General features: G+C 43.4%; 3 protein-coding genes across 4 annotated transcripts; 2 read left to right on the top strand and 1 right to left on the bottom strand.

Moving 5' to 3' along the window:
* Positions 1–1,620: 1,620 nt before the first annotated feature.
* Positions 1,621–15,595, top strand: kdm2ab (lysine (K)-specific demethylase 2Ab). The gene is made up of 23 exons (XM_035650840.2): positions 1,621–1,837; positions 2,328–2,368; positions 3,837–3,975; positions 4,092–4,170; positions 4,352–4,398; positions 4,823–5,001; positions 5,815–5,921; positions 6,003–6,096; positions 6,206–6,359; positions 6,451–6,566; positions 7,130–7,256; positions 7,377–7,675; positions 8,273–8,350; positions 8,691–8,951; positions 9,113–9,241; positions 9,389–9,475; positions 9,667–9,891; positions 10,336–10,365; positions 11,199–12,262; positions 12,696–12,859; positions 13,424–13,570; positions 13,702–13,917; positions 14,030–15,595. The coding sequence occupies exons 2-23, from the start codon at positions 2,333–2,335 to the stop codon at positions 14,209–14,211; spliced, it is 3,960 nt and encodes a 1,319-aa protein (XP_035506733.2). The 5' UTR covers positions 1,621–1,837; positions 2,328–2,332; the 3' UTR covers positions 14,212–15,595.
* A 230-nt stretch (positions 15,596–15,825) lies between these two features.
* ankrd13d (ankyrin repeat domain 13 family, member D) lies at positions 15,826–23,176 on the top strand. 2 transcript variants are annotated; one of them, XM_035650841.2, is made up of 18 exons: positions 15,826–16,175; positions 16,369–16,591; positions 16,720–16,855; positions 16,941–17,065; positions 17,309–17,354; positions 17,732–17,875; positions 18,411–18,600; positions 18,946–19,012; positions 19,212–19,293; positions 19,495–19,556; positions 19,682–19,812; positions 19,903–20,060; positions 20,188–20,301; positions 20,551–20,723; positions 21,241–21,320; positions 21,757–21,990; positions 22,632–22,691; positions 22,804–23,176. In XM_035650841.2, exons 2-18 carry the CDS (start codon positions 16,508–16,510, stop codon positions 22,871–22,873), a joined length of 1,956 nt encoding a protein of 651 aa, XP_035506734.2. In that variant the 5' UTR covers positions 15,826–16,175; positions 16,369–16,507; the 3' UTR covers positions 22,874–23,176. The 2 variants fall into 2 exon arrangements, with proteins under 2 accessions (XP_035506734.2, XP_035506737.2); XM_035650844.2 differs by having other exon boundaries at positions 15,828–16,591; positions 22,632–22,717.
* On the bottom strand, positions 22,758–25,768 carry LOC118320066. Its single transcript, XM_035650846.2, has 4 exons — positions 25,499–25,768; positions 24,693–24,780; positions 24,352–24,395; positions 22,758–24,255 (listed from the first exon to the last, which is right to left on the bottom strand). The coding sequence occupies exons 1-4, from the start codon at positions 25,676–25,678 to the stop codon at positions 23,929–23,931; spliced, it is 639 nt and encodes a 212-aa protein (XP_035506739.2). The 5' UTR covers positions 25,679–25,768; the 3' UTR covers positions 22,758–23,928.
* Positions 25,769–26,290: the final 522 nt, after the last annotated feature.

Below are 26,290 nucleotides of genomic sequence, written 5' to 3' on the forward strand. Positions count from 1 at the left end.
AGTCTACCGCCTCCTGGTGGTACATAGTCGGGACAGTTGTATTAACAGACATTTTTATTGACATAAAATGATTTGTCATGCATTAAAATGCATGAACATTTGTTTGGGGTGCTGTCTTGCCCACGAAATTCCAATTACGCACCAACACATAATTAGGCTCATTAATACCCGATTAAGTAGTATTTTCTGACCTGTTTGTTGTCATTATTTTTAATAAATTGTGTGGGTCTTGTGTGTGTGATCTGTTTGTTGCTGAAACGCTCGTATTGATGGTCTCTTCTGTATCAGCGGCCGCCTCTCGCTCACGTGTCAACCCAGCAAAGCCTGTTATGTAATAAAAAGATTTATGTGCGTTGTAGCCAAGTTTTGGTTTTTTTATTCGTGTTTATGTGTCTGAGGTTTTATCCATTATCATGGCTCAGCAGCCGGTCGCCTGTTTGCACTGAGGGCTTCTTCTCTCTCTGACATCTTTTTACTGTCCATTTCATGTGTCCTCCTCCTGTCATGAGTGAAAGCTGCAGCGAACGTGCGGTGATCGTGCGCACGACATGACACCCGTGTAAAGAGCTTCTCCTGACCTAATTTCATCCCCCATCACTCTGATCTTCCTGAGCGGAGACAGGCCCCGCCCATCAACACATGCAAGGGGGCGCGGTCTGAACAAGGGTACGTTCGTTTTGCTGCTTCGTGCTTGGAGGAAAAAAACAGTATCATGGAGCATTGAGACAAGATGAAACTTTATTGATCTTCCTTTAGGGGGAACTCAATTTAGACACAGCAGCACAAAAGGAAGTGGTGCAAGAGGAAATGTAAAAAATTGAATTGGACTAAAACATAATCCAAACATTTAGTGAGATAGAAATACTATTTTAATGGGAAAAACTATATAGAATACATCAACTGGGGAACTACAAACAGTAACTGGTCATTTGTAATGTGCATATGGACGTTTGATATGTCATTTACAACTGAATAACAAAATAAAATATAGACTCATACTATATAGTGCAATATGGGATACAGGCAGTGTATATAACTTGTAAATTAAAAAATAGGTGAGTGTATTTATGTGATGGTATAAAATGCGTTAGTTCTTTGATTAATCAACTAGCGGCCACAATGTAGATTATTACTTAATCATTTCAATATTTTTAAAGCAGACAGGGTCAAATATTGTTATCGGTTAAGTTGCTGCATCCTTGACAACTCTCCGATAACAAAGGGGATCATTCTGCACATTGTACTTTTAATCCTTCAAGTGTTTTTTGTTTATCTTTACTTCATGTCACAGAAGGCACATATACTTTTAAATACTTTAAAAAAAATATTCTTCCTATTTATATCTTATATCTGTATTTATCATAATTCGGGGTTTGTAAATATTTATATACTTGGCTTGAGCCAAATAAATGATCTGAACGTTTCTTCCATCGATGGACTGAAGCCCAGGAGCCGTCAGAACGGGCAGGTGAACCAAGCACACTCGTACTTTAATATATTCTAATCTTGTTTAAATAGCACACGCTGTGGCCAATCAGCGCCGCTCCATGCTAATCTCCAGTAACTGTGGTGTAAATAGGGGGGCGGGTCCTGAGGCTTCTTTTTTTTCCTTCTGTTTCGTTCGTGTGTATGTGTGTGTGTGTGTGTTTTCTGCCCAGCTGAAAATGGCGGCTCGGAGCGTCGAGTCGTTCTAACTTTGTCGCACCATAACAAACAGAGCAGTATACACCGCTGTTGGCATGTTAACATGGGGAGGAACTTCACTGGGAGGCTTCGGACGCTCTAGCCGGGGGACATTACTTTGACCGCCGCGGCTGAGAGGAGTTAAAACGCAGAGGTAACGACGGAAGACGCGTACAACAACTGCCGTGCAGAGGCTAACGTCAGCTAGCTGGCTAGCGTCAGCGGTAGCCGACGACTTCATGAAAGGGATTGTCGACGGGGCTAGTTCCCGTTAGCCGACACCGCCAGCGGAAAACGCCAGTAAATGTGTGTCCGGAGTGTTCCTGTTGAAGGGCAGTCATCACACCCGGCACTTGTACGCGCACGGCGACGCCTGCTCGACGCGAATGTTTGTAATTGTGTGTGCGTTTCTAGCCTTAGGGTGCTAGCTAACGCAACACTGGTAGCTAACGTTAGCAATGGGCTATGTGGCTAGGCTCTGCACAGAGAGAGAGAGACAGACACACAGAGAGAGAGAGAGAGAGAGAGATGTGTGTGTTTCTGTCCGACAATAATTTAAAAACGCACCAAAACATTTCAGCAGCCGTTGACCGTTTCCCCAGAGTGATGTAACACGACTCCGGGAACTTTGTTTTCTCTTGCAGAGATCATGGACGATCCTCATACACGGTACAGCAAGCGCCTGGTGAGTAACTTACGAAGCTGCTAGCTCCCGGAACACTTGTTTTGTGTGTACACAATGCAACACAATACAAGTGTTCGGTTTGTCAGCAACACTGCCCATGCGACATTAGCCTTGTTTACCCACACGAGACTGTTTAGTGAATAATTAACACTGTATTTGACTTAAACGCCCCACTTTACTTTGGCACAGTGGCACTCTGTGTTGTTGTCCACCCTCATCACGGCAATGAACCTGTCCGAAGACAATGGGTTCAGCAGCAGGTCAAGTTCACTGTCCGGTCTGAGCAGCTGAGACGGTGCTTCACCTCTTGACACGACTTACCCCTTCGCCATAAAGTCGTGAACTCAATGCTTTCATGCTTTCTCGTGTAACCGGAGAATTATGATTGACACTAATGGTGGGGTTGAATTAAATTCGTAAAAAATAATAATTTTAAAGTATGTATGTGCACAATGTATGCCTTATTCTGCCATTGTTGATAGGTTTTTAAAAAGCAGCTCAACTAATTGTTGAACACACCCAACAAATAGTCAATTATTCATTAATTTCCTTTATTTGGTTGCTATGTAACACTAAAACAGCATGGGTTTCTTTAAGGATATTCAAGTTGATTTTCTGTTGCCAATGAATAAATTCCGTGCATCTTCAGTATTAAAAGTTTTGAGCATCAGTTTAGATGAAAGCACATTTGTCTAAAGCGATGGGGGTGGGGAGATCTGAGAGCAGGGGGGGTGATCATCTGTCTAGCCAAGCAGTGCTGCATAGGGTGAATGGAGGGAGGGGAGTAAAGGGGGGCTGCATGTGGAAGATTAACCCCTGCTATTGTTTGGTTCCTACACTGATTTGGTGGCTGGCTGACCAGCTGATCAGCTGCCTTGGATTGATTTATTGTTACTTATTCCCTGTCTTGGCTGAAAAGCATTACTTTTTTCCCCCCACTAATGGCAGATTCAATTTCTTTTTGTTACAGAGTTATTAAGGGACGGCTCCCGTGTGTGTCACCCCATGTCTTATAAAACCGTCTCCAATTAGAACATTTAAAAATACATCAAGCGTTGCTGCAGAGGGTTTTTGTAAATGCGCTTGCTTTTGGTTATAAATCAGAACCCTCCTCATTAGCTGAATTTTTCTTGCCATGGGTCGTTTGGTGAGAAATTACTAATGATTTCCTCTACGTTGTGAATTTGGGCACACTGATTCAAATTGACAGTTTTCGTACCTAAGCATACCCTTAAAGTCCTTTTTTGTGCAACGTTTTTGCAAATGTGAAATCAGCAATGCTGTCTGTTTGATAGGCTGCTGTAACCCAGATTTGTCAAGGCGCTGAATTATTTTCTGTGCATTAAAGCGACACGTTTCAATGCGAGTTATTCCATACCTCCGCTCCTGCTTTCTTCTTGTTGCTCTCTACAAAACATAGTATCCATCTGCGACAGAGAGCTAAACAGAAACGTTCTTTCGTCTTCAGCGTACAGGTACGCGGCGCCGCTACCAGGACGATGGAATCTCAGATGATGAAATTGAAGGGAAACGAATGTTTGACCTGGATGAAAAGTTGCAGTGCGAACGCTTTGGCTCTGATTTGGTCAAACACATGGAGGGCAAAGGTGAGATGTAAAATGAAACATTTTCCATTTCATTTAAACCACATCTCAACATATCGTATGTGTGGGTTTTTTGACTATCGACTGCCTCACTGTACCTGTGTGAATGTCTGTTCTAGATTTCACATTTGAATACATCCAGAGGGAAGGTCTCAGGGAACCAATTATCTTTAAGACAGCCGATGGCCTTGGCATACAGTGAGTCCAATCACAATCACAGATTACGCTCCCTTTCTTTTTGATCTTATTTATTTATTTATTCAAATTTTTTAAATACTGTACCTTTGGTTGATTTCAAAGAGGATGCCAATAGTTATGTTTTACTCATGTCAAGAGAAATTGTAAAATGTAAAAAAAACTAATTGCCTCTCCTTTGCAGAATGCCAGACCCTGATTTCAGTGTGAGTGACGTCAAGTTGTTTGTTGGTAAGATGTTTTATGGCCTTTCAGAGTAAATCGCCCCCCCCCCCCCACAAAATGTTATCTTTCTAATACGTGTTGCTGGTAGCCAAGCTGATTAAAGTTCCAGTAGGGAACACGAAATATGTCCTGTGCAGTCTGAACCATAGTATGTATCTATTACAATTATAAAAAACAACTCAAACCTGTTTAAAGACTTTTTTAATGTTTGATGTTCATGCTAAAAACAATCCCCAGCCTATGCATTTTTTTTTGGACTATCAAATACCATAACTGGTCTCAATAATCCAGTATTTGGTTGCTGGGTATTTTAATTTGTTGTAATAAGTCTTAGACACAATGTTAATTTTGTAAAATTAAGGGTAGTGAATTTGATTTTGATTTAGTAGCAGTGGTCTCACATGTTGAAAACCTTTTATTCCTCCTACAGGTAGTCGACGCATCGTAGATGTGATGGACGTGAACACCCAGAAGGGAATCGAGATGTCGATGGCCCAGTGGCGACGCTACTATGAAACGCCACCGTCAGAAAGGGAGAAACTCTACAATGTCATCAGTCTGGAGTTCAGCCACACCAGGCTGGAGAATCTGGTCAAACGTCCGGCTTCGGTGAGAATGCACACAATGGCCCTGTTCATGCCTGGCCGTTTCAATATGCATCTTGAGGGACCCGATCATAATTGGGCAGCTATAAGAACAGGTGTCAATTTAGACTGTAGATGTACAGTAGGTGGTGGTATGGGCCTCATATGGCCACATTCTTTAAAGAGTATGTGTATGCTAATATTTCCTGGGTCACATTGAAGGACCTCCTACTCGGTGCATTAATCAATGGCTTAACTTGTACACAATGTGTGACAATTTATAAAAGCCTGTAGAGATGTATTGCAAGTGCATCAAATATCTTGGCAAGGAATAGATCTAACTAACTAGTCATGAGGAGTCTGCACCCCACTGGTTGAAAACAACAAGGCATTTGGTCTTTGCAACCAGAAATTATGTTTGTTTTTATTTGTACATTAAATGGGGAAGTGAGAGCTGATCACAAATGGTCAATTGAGACGAATGTAGAGACATATTTGAATACCAGGTATGAGCTGACAAACTCACTGCCGTCGGCTTGTGATCAGATCAACCAAGTTGGATATTAATGCCACCTGAGGGTTTTAAAGCAACCCAGATGTGCAGATTGATGATGTGGTCTCAGAGACCAACCAGGAAATCGCATTTTACACAGTTCAGAAAGAACTGGGTAGTTTTCCTAATTATGTGTTTAATGGATTTTAATCTCTAAATTGGTCCCAGGATAAAAACTTTTTTATCTACATCCAGAAAGCGGCGTCAGTTCTCAGAAACAAACTGACTTTGGTGTAGACAGCTTGAATTCCTGTTTCATACCCATTTCCTCTCCTAATGATCCAGGTTGACCTCATCGACTGGGTGGACAACATGTGGCCCCGTCATCTCAAGGAGAGACAAAGAGACTCCACAAACGCCATCATAGACATGCATTATCCCAAAGTACAGAAGTGAGTAAACCAGGAACGTAACGTTTGCCTTGCTACAGTTAAGGTACAACACTCACCCTCACGTTTTCTGTCCTCACCCAGGTACTGTCTCATGAGTGTGCAGGGCTGCTTCACAGATTTCCACATTGACTTTGGAGGCACTTCAGTCTGGTACCACATCCTTCGAGGAGGAAAGGTCAGTCTGGGTCTCGCAGAAACGTTATAGTCATGATGAATCAGTCATGCTGTTAAAATGAAAGTAAATGTGATCGTGGCCTCACTTTTACCTGTGACTCCTCCTGCAGGTGTTCTGGCTGATTCCACCCACGCCACAGAACCTGGAGATGTATGAAAACTGGGTTTTATCTGGAAAACAGGGAGACATCTTCTTGGGGGACAAGTGTCATGACTGTCAGAGGATAAAACTCAACCAGGGCAACACCTTCATAATCCCATCCGGTATGTTTCTGCATGCAGCAGTAACACACACACACACAATCACAAAATTGGCGACTAATATATCACACATCATGTATCTTGTATGTTGTAGGGTGGATCCATGCTGTGTACACCCCAGAGGACACGTTGGTGTTTGGGGGGAATTTCCTCCATAGCTTTAACATCCCCATGCAGCTCAACATCTACAGCATTGAGGATCGCACACGGGTGAGTAGCACCTCACATTCACTTTTCTGTTGATGTATATCAACCCTCTTGCCACACAATGAAAATTGCGTCAGAATTTGTGACCATGTGGAATCATTTTCAAAAGAAAAACTTTATTTACTAAAAGATTTCTCAACATTGTGCCTTCAATTTCAAGAATTTCAAACACCCACAAAGATAGGGATTCACTTTGTTTACCCCCCAAATCCAATTCCCACTTAAACTAAAAGTAGCTGCTGATACTGATCAACAATGAACAACCAGAGCTGTCTTTCTCTGGTTTGTGATGCCTGTTCCTCAGAATAGAACTCATTAGAAGGTATTTTTATTTAAATTAACGCCAGACAAGAATTTCTGCAGTTATAACTAAGAACAACAGTCTTTTGGGAGGCACCGTTTCAGACTCTGCTACAAGTTATGACTAATGCTTCTGACTAAGATTAACTGCTTTGGGAAAGGCATATATACTGGGCTTAAAAGCAACATTAGACATTTTATAATATCATGATAATATGTGACTGTGTGGACTAAACTATTAATCTATTTCTGCATTCCTCTTCTAGGTGCCAGCAAAGTTTCGCTATCCTTTCTACTATGAGATGTGCTGGTATGTCCTGGAGAGATACCTCTACTGCCTGACCAACATCTCCCACCTCACACCTGAGTTCCAAAAATACTCCCTCGGTATAGGTGAGGACAGACGAACACAGGAAAACATAACTGCATTCGTTTTATTCTCGTTTTCACATGAACACATGAATTAATGCGTCACTGACGTTAACGTTAACAATCATGTCTTTCTTTTTTCAGGACTGACCCGGGCTGATGTTGATGTCAATGATCAGACTGGGAATGACACTTCTAATGGAGTTGACGGTGACACTGAAATCGTGGAGATGACGGGCAAGGAAGAGGAAGTAAAAGCAGAAGAAAAAGAAGAAGAAGAAGAAGAAGAAGCAGCTGAAGCTACCACACCTCAGCATATGCTGACCCCCTTTGAGCTGGAGGGACTGTGGAACCTCGTGGGGAAGCTGGAGGAGCTGCCAGTCCACAAAAAGTGTGTCCCTGCAGGCATCATGAACGCTGCAGCCCTGCTAGAGGACATGAGGGTGGGTGTTACTTTAGTTCCTTTTGCTGTTTATCTCACATTTTCATCACCACGGTTACACTACATTCAAACATATCGCCGTCCAGCTTGTGCACCTAACCATGAGGAGCATTTTGAACAAACCCGAACAGTTGGCTCCCGTCTGGAGCCCCCCCCCCCAAAAAAGCATGTTTGTTGAGTGTGAACCGCAAAGAAATCAGGATGGAAATGGGAAAGTCATGTGAGAAATTTGGGGGGAAAATAGCATTCAGTTATCTGTCAACAAATATCTCTAGTAACTTTGCAAACACTCCCACTTAATCAATGCAATCCACCATCTTGCTACCACTATTTACCTCTTGTTGTGCAATGTGCAGCGCTCTCAGTTAATGACGCTTCCTTCAATACAATGGTTCCGCTCAAAACTGGTGGCAACTTGGGCTGGTTTTTCTGGATAGCACAAAGGTTCCAAGGAACATGAACGGAACTGCGTCAACAACCAAAACTAATTAATGGATGTTTCCTTTTCTGCTGTTACCTTGCTGTGTCATGGTGGAAGTCCAGATAAATATATATTTTTTGTGTCCCAATACTTTTGTTCTCTCCTCCACTTGTCCAGGCTGTTCTGAAGGAGCATTCCAATGATAACACCAAGCTTTCCTACTCTGGAAAGCCCATTGTCAAGTGGCCCAAAAGGGTGAGCAGAAAACTTTTTATTTTTGATATTTTCCTCTTACTTGCTGCAAATACATAACAACACACTTCAGATGTTTGTGAGCAGATATCGTATATTTTACCACTATTCACTTAGTGGTTTATTCGTCCGTTCTTGTTGTGTAATCGATAGGTTGTCGATGTTAGAACGATAAGATATACTTTTTGACTTGGCTGCTATTTATTTTTTACATTATATTAATAGTAAGATTATTAAATCCTTCATTCCAGTTCATCTGAAAAGGCTCTGTTGTGTATTGGCAGGACACAATTCTAACCTACCTTTTCTTTCCCCCTTTTATTTCGCCATGTCCCTTATACAGCCATCATGGTACCAGCCCCCCACTCCCCCTCCCCCTGTCATTTACCGTCCTCGCTTGGGCCCGACCCTCCACAAGCCTTTGGGTCAGAGGCCCACCAAACGCTCCTCCATCTCTGCCCTGAGGCGAAGACGGGTGAGGTGCAAGCGCTGTGCTGGTTGCACCAGGAAGGAGTGTGGCACCTGCCAGTACTGCCACGACATGAGGAAGTTTGGCGGGCCAGGGCGCATGAAGAAGGGCTGCTTGATGAGACAGTGTATAACGGTGAGATGTCATCTCCGTCATTGTGCTTGTATGTATGGGACCAAGTAATGCTGCCCATCAATACATGTGTGCACGGTGGCTACCAGTCTGCAATATATACTTCTGGCTTCTGGTTATGTTTAACAATAATCTGTATCAGCTTTCTTTCTTTATTCCTCCAGCCTGCATTGCCAAACACGGCTCGTTGTGCCATATGTGGAGAAGGTGAATCAGAGGAATCAAATCCGAGCACTCACGCACTCATGGAGTGCTCCGTCTGCTCGCAGATTGCCCATCGTCAATGCATTAAGGTAATCCGCTTCAGACACAGTGAAGGCAATAAACTGAATACATAACCAGATTATTGCACTGTCTGGGTTACTGCTACCAAAGTTGTTTTTAAAATAGTAGTAGTTAATTAGTTTGTGTTTTAGACTTCCGGCTGTTCTCTCTTTCAGGAACCCGGTGAGGGAAAGATCAACAAGGATTTGCCCAGCTGCTGGGAATGTCCCAAATGTTATCAAGGCAAAGGTTCAGAATCAGAGGTACCGAAACACACCCCTCTCACTTGCGCTGTATTGTGTGTTCTTTGTTCATTCAGTCTCTAGGACAATTTTTCCTTTCCTCAGCAAAGTTTCCTTCCAGTGTAACCTCCACCAGATGTCGATACTCAAATGAACAATGTCTCTCCTTCTTCAACCACACCTCCCATCTTTTCCAATCCTTCCCTCGCCAGTCTTCCAGCGATGAGGAAAGTGGAGAGTCTGAGGGCTCGTCCTCCTTGCCACCGTCCAAACTTGCATACCGGGAAGGCATTGGTGTAGGTGAAGGGGTGGGACCGGGGAAACATAGCAGACCCCAATCTCGACCCACGGCACCACCTCCTTCTCAAAAACTGTTACTGCAGCATCAACAGAATCGAAAAAGAGCAAGTGCACTGGAGCTCAGACTCAAAAAGAAGGTAAAGGGGAGCTCTTAGCATGATTTAGGTGCAGTTATTGAATTTTAATTTAATGTCTCAAGTATTGAGATGTTTATTGTTAAGCAATACACCAATTCTTTAGTTTTCTTTAAGTTTTAGCAGCCTTAAAGATCCTCAAGATCCTCAAGCTGAAAATTCAGCTGGTTCAAGAGTAAGAAATCAGAGCTCTATTTTGTTTCTGAAATTGATTTCGATCTATTTTAGTCATTAAAGATCTTTCAAAGAAATCTAAAACCATATTTAAAGAATCTTATTGTTTCCTTGCTAAAACTTGCACCCTAAAACTGATTTGGCAGATTCCAAAGATGTGATTACTGCCAGACTCAAAATAGTTGATAAACTCTGTGGATCATTAGTATTTTGGATCATTTTTTCTGTATTTGACATTTTTCTCATCCCCCAATCTCTTCCTGTTTATTGCAGATAAAACTGGAGCGTAGCAAACTTCTAGTGGTAAGCGAGGCCCCTTTTTCCTACAATGAGTCTGTATTGCATGAAAGTAATTCTCTGGGATTAGAGTTTCTGTTGCTTGATGGATTTGCTGTATGAGGCCGTGAGCGGTGGAATGTGAGCTATTAAAAAAGGAAATCGACAGTTAATGACCCAAACGTAAATATTCATGTAAGGTTAAGGGCATGTAGCTTCACACTTCCACCTTCTTTACTACCAATGGGATGTGGCCGCAGAGCTTTCCAGAAGCGCTGTCTGCCTGCCTAAAAGCCAACTACTCATTCTAGTCCAACATTAATAATATTGATAATTAAATTCTAATAAAATAGTTGTGATTACTGAGATTTGCTGTGTACATTTAACGAGCACTATCCTCCGCTAAGATACAAGCATGTATCAGTCCCCTCCCCATGAACTCTGTATGCATGTTCTGCTGAGTAGAGATTTGTCTTCAGTGTTTGGCAAATATTAGCACTGTAATTGATGACAAAACGTAATCAGAATTGCAAAGACACTGAGTTCATCCTCGTTAGATGAGGACCCTTCAGAAAACACCAGTGGCAGCAAACTGAAGATTGCTCAGTAAGCATTAAAAAGTCCACTGAAAGAAGCAGAGCAGCCATGAATGTTTTTTTTTTTTTTAATTTTTGCAAATACATTCAGCACTGTGTTATTAAACAAAAGTGTAATTGTAATGTGTCAGTCAGTGAAACTTAAATAATTATCTTCTCAGGTACCATATTTGAGGGTAAATGTTAAAAAGACACAATACAATACTACTAATAATATTGTAGCACTGTATTTGATGTTTTCATTTGCCTTTTCTCTCCCGACAGAAACAGTCGTCTCTAGATCGCTCTCCCAGACTCCTGAAATCCAGGATGCTGTCCCGGCTGCGCTCTCCAACCAGCAGACTATCTCAGGGCAGAGTTCGAGGCTCCACCTGGTCGAGTGGCTCCCTTTACCACCACTCCCAAGGAGGGACTGGTTCCTTCCAGCAGCAGCAGTCTTCCGTCGGTCTGGTACTTGAGCCCAAGGGAGAGCCCCGCAGAGGGAGGGGAAGGGGCGTGAGGCTGCGGGGAGGAGGAGCCGGAAGAGGAATCGGAGGTGGCAGAGGCCATGAAGACTTGGAGGAGGAGAGTGAAGACAGCAGCAGCAGCAGCAGCAGCAGCAGCAGCACCAACAGCAGCAGCAGCAGCAGCAGCAGCAGCGACGAGGAAGAGGAGAGAGGGCAGAACAGTGGAAGGGGAGGGGACAAAGAGAACCAGCCACAGTTGAGGAGAGGAGGACGAGCAGCCAAAGAAGGAGAAGAGGAAGGGAGCAAGGTGGCCAACCAGAACTGTGCAGAGGAGGAAGACGAGGAGGAGATTGAGCAGGACAGTCAGATGGGGGACAAAGACAGCTCATATCTTAAAGTGACTCTCCAAAGGCCAACCAGGGCCAAACAGGACCCATCAGCCATTGTCCCCAAATTAGAGGCTATCGCCCCTCAAACTGCTACTTCCACATTACACAACCAGACTAGACCCCTTATCAGACCCCCAATTAGAAATCGCGGCCCCTGTTCTGATCAACACCCCAGTAGGCACACACCCCCACACACTCGCAGTGGACACACAGAAAGTCGCACCTCCCACCTAGAGAGCCTGGAAGCCTCTAAAAGGCCGAGGCCAAGCAGGCCAGCTAAACTGAGCAACGGCGCTTCCTGTTCTTCATCCTCCGAGCTGAGCCACCTCCGCATCCCTCTGTCCGCCCTGCAGGAAGGAGGGAGCGAAGCAGAGAGGGAGAGCGGTCTAAGCGGGCGGGGTTGTGAGAGGGAGGTGTGGGTCTCTGTCTTCCGCTACGTAAGTCGAGCAGATCTCTGCGTCTGCATGGCCGTCTGCAAGAACTGGTACAAATGGTAAGTGGAGAAAAAAAATCTGTCAAATTCTTATTAGGGATATTCTGTTAGCATTTAGTCTGTCCTTATTAGCAAAGAACAGTGGAAAACATGTGTTCACTCATTTTTTTGCTCGCTAAAGTGATTGAGTAGCTGAGTCAGCACCTCAATTCTATTATGTAGCTTGAGACACGCTGTGCACGAACTCAGTTAATTGAATAATTACATTTATATTACAGCTGCTCATCTAATGTTCAAGTTGTTGGTACAGGTTACACTAAAAGAAGTAATGTTCCTATCATTATCAGTCAACAAAAGGTGATGAGACAGTTTTGAAATGTTTTTTCATACTAATGTTGTAAAACTAACCCTAATTAGAGGGATTTGAAAGGATTTGGATTTGACAAGTAGATTTGAATGGACATGTTCCTAACAAGTGTGTGCTCGTCCACAGGTGTTTAGACAAGCGACTCTGGGCGAGGATTGACCTGAGCGTCAAACGCACCATTACCCCTCAGGCCCTAACTGGCATCATAAAGAGGCAGCCGGTGACACTCGATCTCTCTTGGACCAACATCTCGAAAAAGCAGCTCAACTGGCTTGTTGGCCGCCTGCCTGGTACTGAGACTCACACACTGATACATACACTGTTTTATTTGTTTTGAAAAATGGGTCAATATTATAAATATAACATTACAAAAGAATTTTATTGGCAAGTGGCATACATTAGTAGTTGGATGATATTTCCTGTTTGTGTAATTATTTCATAACATCAGTTGTTTAATATTGGTCATTTTCAAAAGATTTCTGAATTAGTCATTGCTTCCACCAGAAAGTTGTGTGCTAGAACACACACACAGGGCGGCTGTGGCTCAGGAGTAGAGTCGGTCATCTAACCCGAAGGTTGGCAGTTCGATCACAGCTTCCCCCAGTTCACATGCCAATGTGCCCTTGGGCAATACACTTAACCCTAAATTGCCTCTGGTGGCTCTTCGGGCAGTCTATGAATGTGACAAAGACCTGTATATAGCAGTGCGGTCAGAATGTGTGTTAAGGGGTGAATGTGACTTTTGAATGGTAAATAAGACTAGAAAAGCACTGTATTAATATAGTCCATTGAAAAACACGGACAGAAACACACACCAAACACCCTGTGGTTGAATCTTGTCTTGACTTTTGCAGGGCTGAAGGATCTGATGGTGGCAGGTTGTTCCTGGTCATCTATTTCAGCTCTCTGCTCCTCTGGTTGCCCTCTCCTCCGATCTCTGGACCTGCGGTATGCAGACGGGGTCAAAGATTCTCAGATCAGGGACCTCGTCATCCCTCCAGGTGAGGAAAGAGAGATATCTTGTCATTTTATTGTGTTTGTACACTTTTTTTTATCATAAAACTCTTTTGACAAAAACTCGACCCTTTTTTTTTTTTCCTTCTCTTCTTCCCAAATGACTCCTCTGCTCCAGGCTGTGACAATCGCAGTCAGTTGCGGACCATGCAGTGTTTGCGACTAGCAGGCCTGGACATCACTGACTCCACTCTGCGCCTGGTGATCCGCCACATGCCCCATTTAACAAAGCTGGACCTCTCCCACTGCAACAGCCTCACTGACCACTCGATCAACCTGCTGACGGCAGTGGGCTCATCCACCCGAAACACACTGACAGAACTCAACCTGGGCGGTGAGAGAACGATTGGCTAACTAAAGTGCAAAACTAATTTTTAGGGACAAATAGCATGTTGCACGTGATTTATTCCACAACTGATGTGTCTTTTCACCTGTTTCGTTCCCAGGCTGCAGTAAACTGACGGACACGTGTCTACGGTATCTCCGACGCCTCTCCTGCATCTCACTGCTCGACCTGCGAGGGTGTAAAGGCGTCTCCCGCAAGGCCTGCGAGGCCTTCATCTCCGAGCTGTCAGTAAACACGCTCTACTGCCTATCAGATGAAAAACTGATCCAGAGGATATCCTAAGCACCTGCCTCCTCTCTGAAGAGGTGATTTGAGGTGCGAAAAGCAGGGGAAGGGGATCCTGATGTGAATCTGTGTGACACAGGACACAGTCAGGCAGGGAAGACCACATGCGCCTGTGTCTCATCAGAGGAGGCGTGGAGTCTAAACTGGGAGGGCGTACTCACTTAGCAGGTGTTGGTAAAAGGGGGTTGTCACGGCTGTAACAGTGTTTCTTTCTACACACTTTGTCCTGTGTACCTAAAAGAGACTCAGGAGGTTTTTTTATGCTTTTGTTCATTTGGGAATAAAATGTTCTGTGGGAAAAGCATGTCTTTTGTTGCCAGGAGTGGGAGAACAGGCAATTAATTAGCTGTATTAGACTACACAAACTGCTCTTTCCTTTTTTTGGACAGATGCCAATCTTGACTCCCATCATAAACTCCTGCCTTGAGAAAGAAACTTTTGAGTTTCATCCTTTTTTGGGGGTATGACTGCATCGTTCCTTTTGGCTGATCCCTATCAAGTCTTATTTATCATATGACGCGTAAACTTCTTTGATTTCAGCTACATTTTGGTGCTCCAAATAGATGGTTATATTTTTGTCAGATTCAAGAGAGCACATGTGAAGTTGTTCACGTTGGCGACATGGTTTGTGGACAACGAGTTTTTTTTTATATATATATATATGTCTAAGGGTTTTTCACATCTAGACTTCTACAAGTGAGTTACTGGAATGGCCTGTTTTACCAGCTGTATGTTGGGCTTCTGGAGGTGTTTGGGTGCCACAATAGTTCAGTGGTGTACTTTATAAGTATACATAGACAAGAGGGTAAATAGGCTGAGAGGGCTGTCGCCTTGGCAACAAGACGTCACCCCAACAGGGCAAGATGCATCAAGTGTACGGGGCAAGCCAAGGATTTATGTCGGATAAATGGTGCATTTTCAAACAACCATTTGAATTCAGGTGCTATTATTTCCAAACTACTCTTGCTTTGTTTTTGTACAGAGACAATATTTAGAGCAAAAATGTTAATATTCTAGATGAAACTGCTCCCCACCCCTCTTTGATACACTTTTTTTTCATATCTACTTTTCACTGATTTCATGACCTTGTCTATTTCAATACAGTGATGTTTTGTTGTGGGTGGTTGGGGAGTTTGCTCATTTCTTTATTCCCTTCAATTCTAGTGCTTCAGTATCAAAAGGTCTCTCCTCCCAGACTGCTCTCCTTTCCTTGTCCCTTAAATGAATATAAGTATATAAATATATACTTTTGTGTAAATGTGTTTTCCTCTTTTTAGATTACCAAAACGGGAATCTTGTAGCAATGTAATTATTTTCAGAAGCAGTTTCCACTTTACGTTGTTCGTGTTATTTTTCAAGAAAAATAAAAAAAAAAGATAAACACTGGATTTTATTCTTAATGACAGTTTGGACAGATGCATCTGTGTCAACATTACTAGCATTTATTTCTTGAGTTTCCAGTTTAACACGGTCGTTTATTTGCATTTTTGGATCAAACATCAGCGTTCCCTCTGGCTCCACCCAACTTCCCTCCTTTACCTGGAAAATAATGGACAAATAAATCCCGCTGCTGCAGATGAACTTCATCCTAACAAAGCAGTGACAGGGAACCGCTGGACTCTGACAGATGTCGAATGGTCTATGATCGTTTCACCAGCATCTTATCGGACGCGCACAACTCGGGTGACCTGGATGTGCAACTGCACCAGAGGCTGCGCCTCGCCTCGCTTGATTTTGACACACCGTAACAACCCTGCGATATAAACAGGGGCTGGGTGCCGCCGCATCCACGAGCAGCTAGCTTACCACCCTCTCCGCCCATCGGTCGGCGGCTGCGCCCATGTCTCCCTCTCGTTCATCGAACACATGTATCGTAGACAACTAACTTGACTCGGAGGCGCGAATTTTCTCTTTGTGCGGCTGAATTAAGTTGTCTTGCGTCGGGGCAGAATGGAAAACAGGTGCCAAGAGGAGCTGGAGACAATGTTGTTATTAGCCAGTTAGCTAACATTAGCCCTGCTAAGTTAGCTGACGTTAACCACATCTAATTAGTGGGCTGAGTTAGCCGTGCTAACTCAGCCCACTAATTCAAATCGGTGCACACCACACTGGTTGTCTAACCGTGGCCGCTGTGACACGTTTACCCGGTGACAGGTTTGTCCACGCGAACCGAGCTAGCTAGCTAACCAGCGGTGCGGGTCAGCGCTGTTGTGGTTGTCACTGCGATCTGTCGCCTGCAGAAGTCATCGTGCACATACAGCGTCAACTGCTGTCGAAAGTGTCGCCGACAGCCATGGATCACGACGCGTTCCCTCTGCACGTCCTGGTCTGGAACAATCAGTACCTGGAGCTCGACCGAGAGCTGCAGAAAAATGAGGTAATGAGGTTTACTTTTGCAGCTGATGAATATATATTTTATATATATTTATTTATTTATTTTTTGGGGGTGCGTTTGATATGTCGCACTGCATTGCGCTGATGGCGCTTGTGTGTTTGGCTGTGCAGCAGGATGCGGCGCGCCTGGATCCGAGGGGGCGCACCCCGCTGGAGCTCGCGGTGTGCCTCGGCCACCTGGAGTCGGCCCGGGTGCTGCTCAGACACGCCGCAGACCCGACACACTGCAGCTCGCAGGGCTGGACCAGTGAGTGCTCCGCCGTGGCCCCTAACCCTCAACGAGCCCAGGTTGTCAGTCGTTGTTGTCATTAAACGTGGACGTGGTGTTTCAGTCTTGCAGGAGGCGGTGAGCACCGGGGACCCCGAGCTGGTTCAGCTGGTGCTTCAGTACAGAGACTTCAAACGAGCCACCGAGAGACTGGCGGGCATCCCAGAGCTGCTCAGCAAACTGAGACAGGTGAAACCGCCTCTGGTGAAAAGTTCCCACATCCAACCTGTTGCACAGAGCAGCTCAGCCAATCTTCAACCACTCCTCAAAGTTTTGTGGAAAGAGTTTTTGTTTTCCAGTGGGAGACGGGTTGTTCCCAGTCTGAACACAAAGCCTCAAGCTTTATTAGATCAGGATGTTCAAATGAAAGAAAACACGGAAATCTTTTGATTTTGTCTGAGTGATAAAAGGTTTCTCCTTGGTGTCTTTCAGGCGAAGGACTTCTATGTGGAGATGAAGTGGGAGTTCACCAGTTGGGGTGAGTGTGTTTTCAGAGAGGTCAGTTTCAGCACCACAGTGACTGGACAGCAGCTGTGGACTTTGAAAGATGGTTTACTCAGACTGGGAGTGACCGATACCCAAAGTGTAGATGTAATGTATTGGACAGGACTGCTCTGTAACCTACAATGTCTCAGTCCGTTTGGGATAAAGCATTGAAGTACTGGGATTGGATAAATGTCCTGTGGCATTTAAAGCAGTTGGGGTACAAATAATTACGTGATTTTGCATTATTAAAAAATGAAAACTGGCGTTTTCTTGTCTTGTCATTCCCTGTTTGGTTTACCTTCTTGTCTTTGACCTCTTTTTTCTCTTCTGTGTCAATTTGCCTCTCCTCTTGTTCCACCGTTCTCTCAGTGCCTCTGGTGTCCAAGGTTTGTCCCAGTGACGTCTACCGGGTGTGGAAGAGCGGCTCGTGCCTCCGCGTGGACACCACCCTCCTGGGCTTTGAACACATGACCTGGCTGAAAGGACGACGCAGCTATATCTTCAAGGGCGGAGGTGTGTACTATATGCTCCGGGAACAGCATCACGTACAGAAGTGGGCATACCTCCACCAAGGCCAAACAGTCCTACACATGATTTTCTGGTTCTTATTGTTGAAACATAAAAGACAAAAGGAAGTTGTCTGATAAGCTAAATGATCAGGTTAGTTAAAGAAAGTGAAAAGAAATTCCTGGGCCCACCCTTTAATCTGTATCCACCCCCAAATGTATTAGGTTCTTCTGGGCCCTGGGGCCATCCCTCCACCAAGTCTGGTGGATATCGGTCTTGTAATCTTTGCGTAATCCTACAAATAAATAAACCAACTAACTGATGTGGGTGAAAACATAATCGTAGGTAATGCAGAGGTAATAACTGAACAGCTAAGGTCAATGGATCGATTATGTGATGAAAACTTGACCAAGGAAGACCTGTAGGTTCTGTAAGAGGCTTAAACGTGTCATCTCCAGTCTCAGAGTGTGTGGCCTTGATGGCACAGAAATACTGTGCATTGAATCCTTCTGTAACACCAACAATTTCCTGTGCCTCTCAGATGAAGGGGCGGTGGTGATGGAGGTGGACCACGAGAAGCAGGTGGTGTACACGGAGCCGCTCGTGTTGTCGCCTCGTGACGCACCCTCCCTCCTGGCAGCCATGCAACCGTCGCAGGAGAACACGGCACAGAGGCTGACGTCGCCCATCGTATCCACGCACCTCAACACACGCAACATTGCCTTTGAGCGGTAACAAGAACATATTGTATATATCTGTATGTATGCAGCATAATTTTTATTTTGTTATTGTTTTTGCGAGCCATGTGCAGGTAGTTTTTTTATGGCTTTCCTAAATGAAAACAACTTTAAAGCAAGTAACATGATTCAGCATGGAATTTTTTTCAGTTTATCTTTCCCTATAAAAATAGTTTCCATCAAATAAACGAAACATTTTCACACATCATGAGTTGCTGTCAACTTAGAATATGGGGTTAAACCTCTTAAGTGAAACAAGTATTATTCTTTTACAACTCAACCACATACACTGAAGACCTCTGTGCCTCAAGCTCTTACTTTATCCCTTTGCTCGCTTAGGAACAAGTCGGGAATCTGGGGCTGGCGTTCGGAGAAGAGCGAGATGGTCAGCGGTTACGAAGCCAAGGTAGGTGACTGCTGAGCTACAAGGGAAATGCAAAAGAGAACACGGTGTGAGAGGTTACAAACAAAACAGTCAAAACAAAACAAACATGCTCTACACACAGAATATTATTGGGATCTAATGTTTGCACCAAATTAACATTTTTATAGCTTGATTGGTTTTACTCGTTGAAGTTCTTCCTTTTTTGTGTCAATGTTTCCAGGTCTACAGTGCCACAAATGTGGAGCTGGTGACGCGGTCAAGGACTGAGCATCTATCAGACCAGGACAAGTCGAGAAGCAAAGGTGAATATACGACAATATCTTCACCTTAAAACCATTTTCTTTTAGGCCAATACTGATAATAATATTGTTTTTGACACACTTGTGTTTTTAGTTTCAGGAAAAACAGTTTCTCCTGCTCCAGATTGATCTCCTATTAGAGTTAAAATAGAGCAAATTAGAGGTTGTAGATGATGGTGGTCTCCCTGCACTGTTCCCACTCAGGCTCAAAGACTCCTCTGCAGTCCTTCCTGGGGATTGCTGAACAGCACACAGCTCACAATGGGGTAACAGTCTCCACAGTAACTGTGCAGCACTCACTCACTAACTCACACTACCCACACCAGCTGCCACCGCCTTTGATAAATAGCATCACTTACCGTCTCTGACTGTCTCTCTGTGTTTCTGTCAGAGTAACGTGTCCCAGTGTGCCAGCCCTCACAACCCCACAGACATCACAGCTGACGAATACTTCAACCCAGAGTTCAACCTGAATGGCCGCGACATCGGACGTCCCGTCGAGCTTACCAGCAAAGTCCAGAGGTGCAGTAGAGCAGCGACAAAGCAGCACACCACCCAGCAGAGATTCCACCAAACCGATCAAACATTACATTTTCTCTGCATTCTCTCCAGGTTTAAAGCGACCCTCTGGCTGAGTGAGTCTCACCCTCTGTCCCTGGCCGAGCAGGTGACGCCCATCATCGACCTCATGGCCATCTCCAATGCCCACTTCGCAAAGCTGCGTGACTTCATAACTCTACGCCTGCCGCCAGGCTTCCCCGTCAAGATAGGTGAGTGGGAGAGGTCTGCCTTCGTAACCAGATCTAGGATAATTGGAAGAAAATGGATGGATGGACATTTTACACTGCTGGTCATTATGACATTTTGTCTGAATTAAACTCGCTGCCTGTCTTCCAGAGATTCCCCTGTTTCACGTCTTGAATGCCAGAGTGACCTTCGGTAACTTATGCGGCTGCGATGAGCCGGTCAGCTCGGTGACGGTTCATCAACCAGAGAGCTCCGGAGAGGCTGGTAACTATACACTCAAAGACATACACAGGTTTAAAGACGGTGAAGTATTGCTTATGGTTTATTTGGGTCCCGTCCTCTACATGGGGTCCCAGGTTACAGTATATACCATGATGCTGAATAAAATTATAACGTTCATTTGTAATTTAGCATATTAGTAAAAGAACAGTTTTGTCTTTTTGCCAAACGGAGATCTGGTTCTGGGAGTTTCAGAAAAACAACTTCCATCTACAGTAACGCTTCTTCACCCAGGTCACTCTCCCCCTCCCTTCCAATGTGAGGTGGACCCTTCGGTGTTTGAGCCCCCTCCAGACTACACCACCCTCGGCCCGGGCCGCAGCGAGCCAATGAGGGACGAAGATGACAACCTGCTGCAGTTCGCCATCCAGCAGAGTCTGCTGGACGCGGGTACAGAGAGTGACCAGGTCAGACCACCGATTCATAATTTGTCAGTTATGCATAAGATTTTAGGATCTTATTTTTCCCTTTTTATCTTGTTTAATAGTTTTTTTTGTTGCTTTCCTTCGCGGTCACAGTTACATGGCAGAACAAAATGAGATTCTGTACTGGCAACTGACTGTCCCTGGTGGAAATGTTATGTTTTTACTTTGTCGTTCTTCCTATCTTTACTTTTTTTAATATCCCCACAGTTAACATTTTAGCCCCAAGAAACCTTTTGAAACTCTCCCTTTTCCCCCAACCGGGATCAGGCTCCGTTCTGGTTCGTGCACCAAACCTTGAACAGTTCGTAGCGTTTAGACCAAATGAAAACTTGTTCAGAACCTGAGATGTTGGTTCAGAGCACAAAATAGCTGGTGCACCAAAGTTGAAATAACCCTGAACGAAAACGGTTCCCTGTTGGTGGAAAGTGCTGAAAGTGTCCCTACAGGGTTCCCTCACCTGGAAAGGCAGTTGAAACACCAATGTCTGGCTTTTTTTTAGGTGACCATCTGGGAGGCCTTGACCAACAGCCGCCCAGTGCCTCAGTCTCCACTGTACGAGGAAGACTCCCAGTTGGAGAGGTGAGCTGAACCTCGCATCGAGTCATTTTTCTGTGAATTCAACTTCTTTGTTTTAGATTTTATTCCACATTCTTCCCTTCATGAACAGAGCATAACAAAATTGAATGAAGAATTGAGGAAAAGGAAGGATTGTTCAGAGTTCATTCCAAATAGCAGCATTTGAAGTTCTAAATCCATCACAAGGTTTAATTATTTTATTCTGTCTTTTCAATAATCTGTCATATCAAGGGAACTCCCTGGCTTGTGAAGTCATTTAATTAAACAACTGCAAATAGAATTCAGTGATTAGCTCTTTCTTTCCTTCTTCTCGTGGGAGCAGTGACTCCCAGTGATTCTGTAATGAAGCCCTGCAGTGAATCACTCCTGTTATTAAGCCCTTCCTTGTTTAATGATAGTTCATTTTAAGTCTTAATATCCCTTCTTTGTCTTTTCCCAGGGCGATCCAGGAGTCTCTGTCCATCTCACTGGCCAGCAGAGAGGGAGAAGACGCGGCTGACCCCAGCCAGCCCTCCTCTATCTCCCCGATGGATCCCACTGCCAATTCCCCGCTCCCCTACAGCACGGGGACCGAGCCACAGTTGTCAGGACACCTTGGCGCGGCGTCGAGCTTCGACGAGCAGCTGCGCATGGCCATGGAGCTGTCGTGCAAGGAGCATGAGGAAATGGACAGGTGAAGTGGATGACATACAATACAGAATTTGAGACATCCAAAGGGGGGGGGGGGGGGGGGGGGGTGTCAAAATCTCCCAACATACATTTTATATAAGGGATTGATCCGATTTGAGAAAATAACAGGCAGATTAAGTTATTTGCACCCCTGATAATGACGGAGCTGTTAATGGTGAGTTCTCCTGGTATTTGTGATGTTTGACATTCATGTCGTGGCTGAATACTTATTGACTGATTGAGGAAAGAAGTCAAGATTCACATTTGATACTCTGGATTAATTTCAAGAACAGTGTTGTTGCTCTGACTCTTCTTTACGTAACTGGGCTTGAACACTGAATCTTGGATCACGGCATTTATGAGAAAATCTGCTTAATTTTCCTGGAAGAAGTACCGCTAGGAACCCCGTATATTTAGCATGTCTGTTTACTGAAGCTCCTCCTAAAAAAAAAAGACTCATCCTAATCCCATTAATGCTACGATTGGAACTAAATACTAAACTCTGAAATTGAAAAGCCCTTATAACAGTAACACAACTGCATCAACTTTCAGCTTCAGTGGTTGAGTCTTGTTTATTTTATTGTTTACACTCAAGAAAATGAGCTCAATTTGACTGATGAGGTATCTCTCTTATTTTTATCACAGGAAGCAGAAGGAGGAAGACGAGGAGCTGGAGCGGATCCTACAGCTGTCACTCACCGAGAAGTAATGTCACAACAGCAGCAATGGAGGCGGGTCTTCATTGGGGAGCAATCCTCTTAATTTATTCTGTTTTTAATTTTTATTTCTTAAATCCTGAGATTTTATGTTATTGCAGATATTTTATGTGTCTTTCACACACGAGGCCTGCTACAGGAAAGTGTAAAGGACCAGAATATAAGAAATGAGAGTGACACAGCTGGGAGGAATGAAAAAGAAAGAAAAAAGAAGAGGTACTCTGATACACACTACAGGACGAAACAAAAGGGAGTCTTTGTTTTTCCTTTTTTTATTGACTATTTTTCACAGTCTTGCTGTTAATTGAGTGATAAATGAACCTTAATCTTTAAACCTATAACATAATCCATGACAATGATGAAAAAAAGTACGATCTTAATGGAATAAACTATAAAAGATATGATTATAATATTTAAAACATTTATGTTGGCTTACTCCTGTGTGTGAAAAATAAAGATTTGATCACCCTGGAATATTGTTCTTTTTTTTCTTCTTTGCTGCTCATGAGCTAAGGAAGAAGCATAAGCTCAGTGTGTATCTGTTGTGAAATTTTTACAGTTTCATAATTTTTTCCTTTAAACAATGGACAATCATTGTGATCTGAGACAAAGGTGATGGAGACATGATTAAAAAGTGATTTGCAAACAATCTTTCATGAATAACAAATTCAAGATAATGATATTCTGTGTTAATGTTATACAGTTGCCTCGTGAAAATCTTGTATCTATAAATTGAGTTTTTAAAGAAGGGGTCTAACTAACTGCCAGGGGAAAGGATGAATCTAGGGTAAGGGTTTTGGGGATCCTCTCACTTTGTCTCTAGTGCCATGGGGTTAAAATTTCCCTTTTTAAATTTGTTTTAAACTTAATTGATTGCTCGGTATTTCATTCATATATTCCATTTATAATTCATTATTTTATTGCCTTTTTTAAAAATCAACCTGATGATGAATTTTAAACATCAAAAAAAGCCAAAAGAAACCACGAAATCCACAAAACAATAATGCCGTTTAAAAGCTGAACCACGTTTCTTGTCTAGATTACACTGTAGGTTTTATGTACATGTCACAAAGACCTGCGGGAATCAAATCAATTCAACTTTATAAGTAAGTGTTTCTTTTTTGGGATTATTTCTACAGGGCATCTTTAAAAAGTGCAGGTGCAGAGCAGCAGGTTTATATAAAAGCCTATTGATTAAAGCCTGTGACGACAGTGCCTGCATGTTTCTACATGCAAAACCTTTGTATGTTTGACTTGACGCTGGTGAAGTTGAACAGTGCCAATACGACAATGATACACATGCCACAAACATACAGAGGGCAGGCGGTAGCAAAATAGACAGCGTCACATAAGTAAGGAAGCAGCAGCAGGACATGGGACAGAAGGAAGGACACACAGCGACACAGCGGGGACATGGACACGGAGACGAACCACAGCAGCCCTTTGATCGACCAGAGGAACATCTGGAGGAGACGGAGGAGCAACCAAACGGTCCAGAACAGCAGCGAGCCCAGCAACCACAGCGCTTTGGATGGAAGAAAGATGTCGGCGTCCTGAAAGTCCACGAGACAGACGGAGAGTGTCACTACTTTCCCTATGTGTCGGAGAGTTGTGGGTGTTTTTCAGTGTTTGGTTCAATGTGTGCTCACATAGTCTTGTGCATCGTTCTCCTCCTCCTTGCCCACTGCTGCCACTTTAACAAGAAAGGGACAAAAACACTGAGCATCTCATGTGGTAAAATACGATTATTTTTGCCTGATTTTTACTAAATTAAATTCATTGCTGCAAATTAGTACGATTTTGTTTGCTTCTTTGGTTAAATACAACATTCATCTGAATTTCTGCGCTTTAGGTTTGGAGCCAATAAATCATGATTGTCACAGAGGAGCTATTCATTCATATCTCTAATTTAAGAGCACTTTGACACACATTCACAATGAGTAATCCCATAAAATATAACAATACTTTATCCATCAGTTTTGTCACTGACTGAGAAAAGTGACCGCCAGGAGGAAAAGTAGCAGACAGATCATCTTCAGCCATTTGTCACTATGCCCCTTTTGGCTCTGTGGTTCAGCCTATAATACCAAAAGAGATTTTAACCTTATTTTAATTGTTTGATTTTGCACTTATTACCCACAACTTAACAATTTCAAAATAAATGATGATAAATCGGTGTATATGTATCTATGACTAGAGTACGTGTGTACAGGGCGTCGCCTGATAAATCATGATGTATTGATTGAGGGCGGGTTGATTGAATGAAATAATGTTATCAATATGCCGTCTACTTGCTTTGACTGCTCTGTCAGTCACATATGTACAAATACCGATTTTACGATGCAGTTAAACATTTACATCTAATAATTTTATTCTTACCAGTTTTTCTCACTGTTGTTATTGTTGTTAATACTTCAAAACACATCTGAACTTTATTTCTGGTTGTGGTTTCAAATGTTGTAAAGCTGGAGTATCCAAATGTCTCAGTCATGATATTATGAAGCAAGCATTCAAACAGTTTACTCTCATATAAGTTATGGCACAAATATGATACTATGTCACAAATATCTAATTGCAAATACTACACTTGCAGTACTGTAGTAATGCCAGTGGGGGCAGATGCCACCAAAAGGTCTAAAGACAATGGAGATAATAATAACAGAAGTATAGATTTTTCTAGTCTATTAGTTGCACCACAAGCCATAATACTTTATTTTGTCCTGTTGCATTATGCTTTAATTAACATACTGTACGTGCAGCAGCAGCAGCAACAGAAAACCTTTAACTTCATCTCACCTGGGAGTCACGTGACATTAGCTCGTACTTCCTGCAGACGAGCAATAAATGAGCCACGTCACAGCTGCTGGGGGATCGACCCCGTGGACAAACATCATCATCATCATCGTCGTCGTCGTCGTCGTGGTCTTTAAAGCGCCTCGTGTCGTGGAGACAGCGGCGACATGTTGCTGCTGCCATCGACGGGTCCAACAGCGACGGAGCTGGTTTGTCCTCCGGGGCGACGACAAGCAAAGTGAAACTACACCTGACCTGTACCTGTCAGACACAAGTCAGGAAACCACGCCTCCAGACCTACCTGTGCTTCCCCAATTATTCATTAATATGTCATATCGAATTCATTCATTTGAGAAATGAAACACAAACATCCCTAATACCTTGATATGTATCACATATTGCATTGAACGTTACAACAGTACATGCATTTAACATTATATCTGCAGAGACGAAATAGAAAACCAATTATAAGAACACAAGGGATGACAAAAGTAACTTAACAGAGTAACACCCGGAATATGTCAAATGAATAAATCAAAGTCCACAACCAAAATATATTAAAGTTCAATTGTTCGTGGGGGCAGAATCAAAACATTTGTCAGTTCCTTTCGTAATGTTTGTCATAGTCAAATTGAAATGGAGGGGAAATTCCCAACAATATTTTGTCCACGACTCTTCATGTTTAGCTGATAGTAACCAACATATCAGCATCTCTTGCCGACAGTTTTCAGTTTTATTATATGTATTTAAATGTGTCTTACTTGTGTCACTGTGGTTTGCACTGAGTGGTGACTC

The sequence above is a fragment of the Scophthalmus maximus genome, chromosome 9 (genome assembly GCF_022379125.1).
Source record: "Scophthalmus maximus strain ysfricsl-2021 chromosome 9, ASM2237912v1, whole genome shotgun sequence".
NCBI lineage: Eukaryota > Metazoa > Chordata > Actinopteri > Pleuronectiformes > Scophthalmidae > Scophthalmus > Scophthalmus maximus.